Here is a 4,188-nt window from a genome sequence, read left to right as displayed (position 1 = left end):
TCCACGGCCAGCCACGCACACGGCCAGCCACGTCTACGCGGCCAGCCACGTCTACGCGCCGTCCGTGCCGCTGCAGATCTCTCGGTGCGTCTCCGTCAGGGCTGGGGCTCCCCTGGGAGTGCTGCCACGTCTCACCTCTGGGAGGACGAGGGACTCTGCACACGCCCAGTGGGCGAGGACAGCTGGGCGCACCCAGGCGCTCCTGCACTGCTCCCCTGTGGCCGGTGCCCTTTCTGGGAGCAAGCCGCAGCCTCGAACGTGCCTGCGTGCCTGGTCCCTACAGTCCTAGTGAGCTAGCGGGCCTGCGGGTGACCTCGGAGGCCTCCCAGGCTGTGGAAGGGCTTGCCGGCATCCGTTGCCATCTTCTTCTGTGCGCTCCGAGCTTCTCAAAGACCGGGACCATATTCGTTCCTTCTGAGGGCCCAGCACCCAGCTCGGGGTCTGCCGCGTAATCGGCCCCAGTAATAAGGGGGTGAAAGGAAGGACAAGCGGACGCGTTGCCGAGTTTACTTTAGCTGGCTCTCACTCTGGCTCCTCCCGGCTTCCTCTCACCTCAGGGAGGATAAAGCTCCCTGCTTTCGGCAAAGAGAAGGGAAAGGAGCTTCTCGGAGTGGGGACCGGTACTGCACCTACTCACCGTGTGACCTTGGGCCAGTTACGTGCCCTTCTGTGCCCTCCTTCACCGGGGAGGCAGGTCCGACACCCACTGACCCAGACTGCTCCGTGCTTTTGACGGTGTCGCGTGTGCGAAAACACCCGGCACACGGCCGGGCCTTAGCAGGCGCTGGTCGACCTCAGTGCCGGTGCTAGCCCCACGCCCTCCCGGGAAGCCCCCGGCGTCCACGACGGCTAGAGCCCCCTTACCGCTGCAGGCGACCCCAACGTCTTCATTGTGGGCACAGTTGTGCTTCCCCCAGGGAGCGGCAGGGCAGTCCGACAGCGAAGGCTCTGTGCCCACACAACCCACGTCGTCCAGCCAGATGGGCCCTGCACCCCAGCCGAAGCGGCCAGCAGCAGGGTCCGGCTGCAGAGGCCTCCCGCAGCCCAGCTCCCGGCAGACCACGGCAGCGTCCCGCATGTCCCAGCCGTCATCACACACTGTCCCCCAGCGCCCACCATGCCACACCTCCAGCCGGCCTGAGCACCTGCTGGGCCCAGCCACAAGGCGCAGCTGCGGGGACCCTGAGGAAAGAGAGATCCGAAGGAGAGTCAGGGAAGCTGTTCAGCCCCACGACTCTTCACCCACCTTCCCTCCACCCTCCTTTCCACGCAGCCATGCGTCTGTCCACCGTGTAGCCTTCACACAACCGTTCTTCCCTGCAGCAAGCATGCAGCTAACTTTAGGCTGTCTTCTGCCTTAGACACAGGGATAAGGAGACAGGCAGTTGGACGGTTCCTCCAACAAGCTAAACACGGGCCCATCTGTGCTGAGGCCACTAAGGCTCTTTGCTCAGGCAGGCTGGAACCACATGGGAGGTCCAGGTTCAAGTCCTGACCCAGCTTAAAGCTGGGGATGGCGCACGCACCTGCAGTCCCAACTACTTGAGAGGCTGAGGCAGGAGGATCACGACATGGTGAGAGCACATCGAAAACAAACAAAATTATGCACACAGCGCTGAGGACGAGACTACCATAGGACCGGAACTGTCGCTGTGCCCAAAGCAAATGGAAAGCAGTTATTCAAACAGAGGCTCGTACTCAGACGTTTATAACGACATCCATGAATTCACACAGGGTGGGGACATCCTAAATGCCCAACAGCGTATGGATAAGCCAAAGGCGAGACTGGTCCCGGCCGTGATTTCATGGCGAGGGTACTCAAAGCACAGACAGCAAAACAGCAGGACACAAAAGGGACTACAGCAAGGTACAAAGCTTCTGCACAGCAAAGGAGACAATGAACAGAGAGAAGCCCAGCTACAGAATGGGAGGAAATACTTGCAAACCATACATCCGGTAAGGGCTTAGCCTCCAAAATACTGAGCTGTCGGGAGAGTCACGATGCATGTTTACGAGCAAAGCGTTGAAAGCAGTCGTGACTTTGTCGACAACCTCATGTGGAAGAACCAACAGCTCAACAGAAACGGCAGCACACGGGACTGATGACCTCGGCCAGCCCCGAAGTGCGGCGGTTAAGAGCCAAGTCCCACATGGCTGACCGCAGTTTAAGTCCTGCTCCCAGCGACCTGAAAACCACAGCGGATGTAGGGTGTAAGTGTGTGCGCCCCAAATCCTGAGAAGGTGAAGAAATGAAGGGAAAAGGACCGTGGCGTCACCACGCCCCCCGGGGGTTATTCTCTCTCTCTGTCTCTGACTCTCTCTCTCTCTTCCTCTTGTGCCCTCTGGCAATAACAAAGTTTTCTTCATTTAAAATTCATAGTCCAGTTAAAACACGAGCTGAGGACTTGAATAGCCATTTCCCGAAGACGACATACAAATGGCCAACAATAAATAAATCAAAAGTTCAATGTCACTAACCATCAAGGAAATGCAAATCTAAACCACAACGAGTCGCCTCACACCTATTAAGATGGCTATTATGAAAAGATCGAAGGCTCAGCCTTGGTCCTGCAGGAGGTGGCGTACTGAACTGCAGTGCGGAAAGGCACACGGCTGACCACAGGTTCAGATCCTGAGCCGCTGAAAATACGCTGGGTGTGTACGCAAGACCCCGAGGAGCTGGGGGACCGGGGAAGAGGACCGCGACCTGGTAAGAGTCAGGGTATTTGTCCCTCCTTCCTCTCTTGTTCATACTCATTCACTTTCTCTTATGAATAGCATAAATAGAACTTAAAAAAAAAGCAAGAGAGGCCGGTCGGTGGCATGGTTAAGGTGACTGGGTCCTACATGGCCGACTGTGCGGCGGGAGTCCTGGACTGCGGTCTGAAAAATACCAAGTGTGTGGACGTGCATGACCGAAACCCTAAGAGGAGAAACAGAGAAGGGGCTGTGATGTGAGCTTCCCTGTGGGGGACGCTTCCTACTTTCCTTCTCTCTGTCTCTCTCTGGTGAGTGCATGTACCCTCTAGCAAATTTAAAAAAGAGAGAGAGGAAAGAAGGAGAAGAAGGAGAGAAAAGAAAAGAAGACGACGATCTGAATCGGCACGGGACGGAGACATCGGAACTCTTGTACACTGGGAGTGAGCATGGCACAGCCACCCTGGAAAACGGCATGGAGCTTCTCCAGAAAGTTACAGAATAGAGCTGCCATACAGACCAGCAACCCTACTTCTGGGCACACACCCAAGAGAGCAAGTGGAGATCTTGAACAGGTACGCGGCACTGTTCCCAAGAGCCGAAACGTGAGAACAGCCCAAATACCCACCAGCAGGTGACTGGGTACATGACGCGTGGTGCGTACCCACTGCGGAACACTCCAGCCTTTTGAGGAAGATTCTGTCATGTGGAATAACATGGGCGACCTTGAGGATCATATGCAAGCGAAATAAGCCAGTCACAGAACAACAAATGCTACATGATCCCCCACACGAGATCCCCCACGCAGGCGGACTCAGAGTGGAAGAAGAGCTGGACAGTGGCTGCCAGGAGCTGGAGGAGGCCACAGCGTTCAGCCAGGGCGACGGGCCGGCGCCTGAGAGGAAGGCCGTGCCCTGCAAGGCTGACCACGGGAGGAGGTGCCCAGCCGTGCTCAGAGACCTCGCTCAGTAAGCCAGGCACACATGGACCGTGATCCGGGACTGCCTGAAGCTGGGGTGGGCCACCGTGTCGAGACTGTTGGGGTGCTGCCCCCCGACCCCCATGTTGTTTTCACTTAAGGAAGAAATAAATTAACTATTTATTTATTTTTAATTTGCTATAGGGCATGTGCACTCACCAGAGAGAGACAGAGAGAAGTAGAGAGAGTGAGAGAGCCCTCCCCGAGGGTGGCCCCGCCATGACCACTTGCCTTCCATTCTCTCGGGATCTGGGACACACGTACACAGCCCCAGCGTCCTTTTCAGGCCACCGGGTCCTGGACTCAAGCTGTGCAGTTCGCCGTGTGGGACCCGGTCATTTTAACCAGCACGCCATCAGCTGGCCCCGAACAAGCCTTCCTAAACAGTTTCAGTGTCAATCAAAATGATAGGCTTGGGGCCAGGAGCTGACGTGGTGGCGAAGGGCACTGGACTCCCACAGGACTGACCGCGGTTTCAGCCCTGCACCTGGCAGCTTGCTTTCTCTCCCCCG

General features: G+C 56.9%; 1 protein-coding gene across 1 annotated transcript in view; it reads right to left on the bottom strand.

Annotated features, from left to right (window-relative positions):
- SSC5D (scavenger receptor cysteine rich family member with 5 domains) overlaps nt 1–4,188 on the bottom strand; it is a gene marked incomplete at its 5' end in the record, with an annotated part of 31,608 nt that overhangs the window by 19,634 nt on the left and 7,786 nt on the right. Inside the window, one exon of the mRNA XM_006150388.2 lies at nt 865–1,182. Within this exon, the coding sequence (XP_006150450.2) occupies nt 865–1,182 (318 nt within the window). The remainder of the gene's footprint in view (nt 1–864; nt 1,183–4,188) is intronic.

The sequence above is a fragment of the Tupaia chinensis genome, unplaced genomic scaffold, assembly GCF_000334495.1.
Source record: "Tupaia chinensis unplaced genomic scaffold, TupChi_1.0 Scaffold000286_1, whole genome shotgun sequence".
NCBI classification, from domain to species: domain Eukaryota; kingdom Metazoa; phylum Chordata; class Mammalia; order Scandentia; family Tupaiidae; genus Tupaia; species Tupaia belangeri.
Note: the sequence above shows the minus strand (reverse complement) of the source record. Positions and strands in the feature narration are given on the sequence as shown.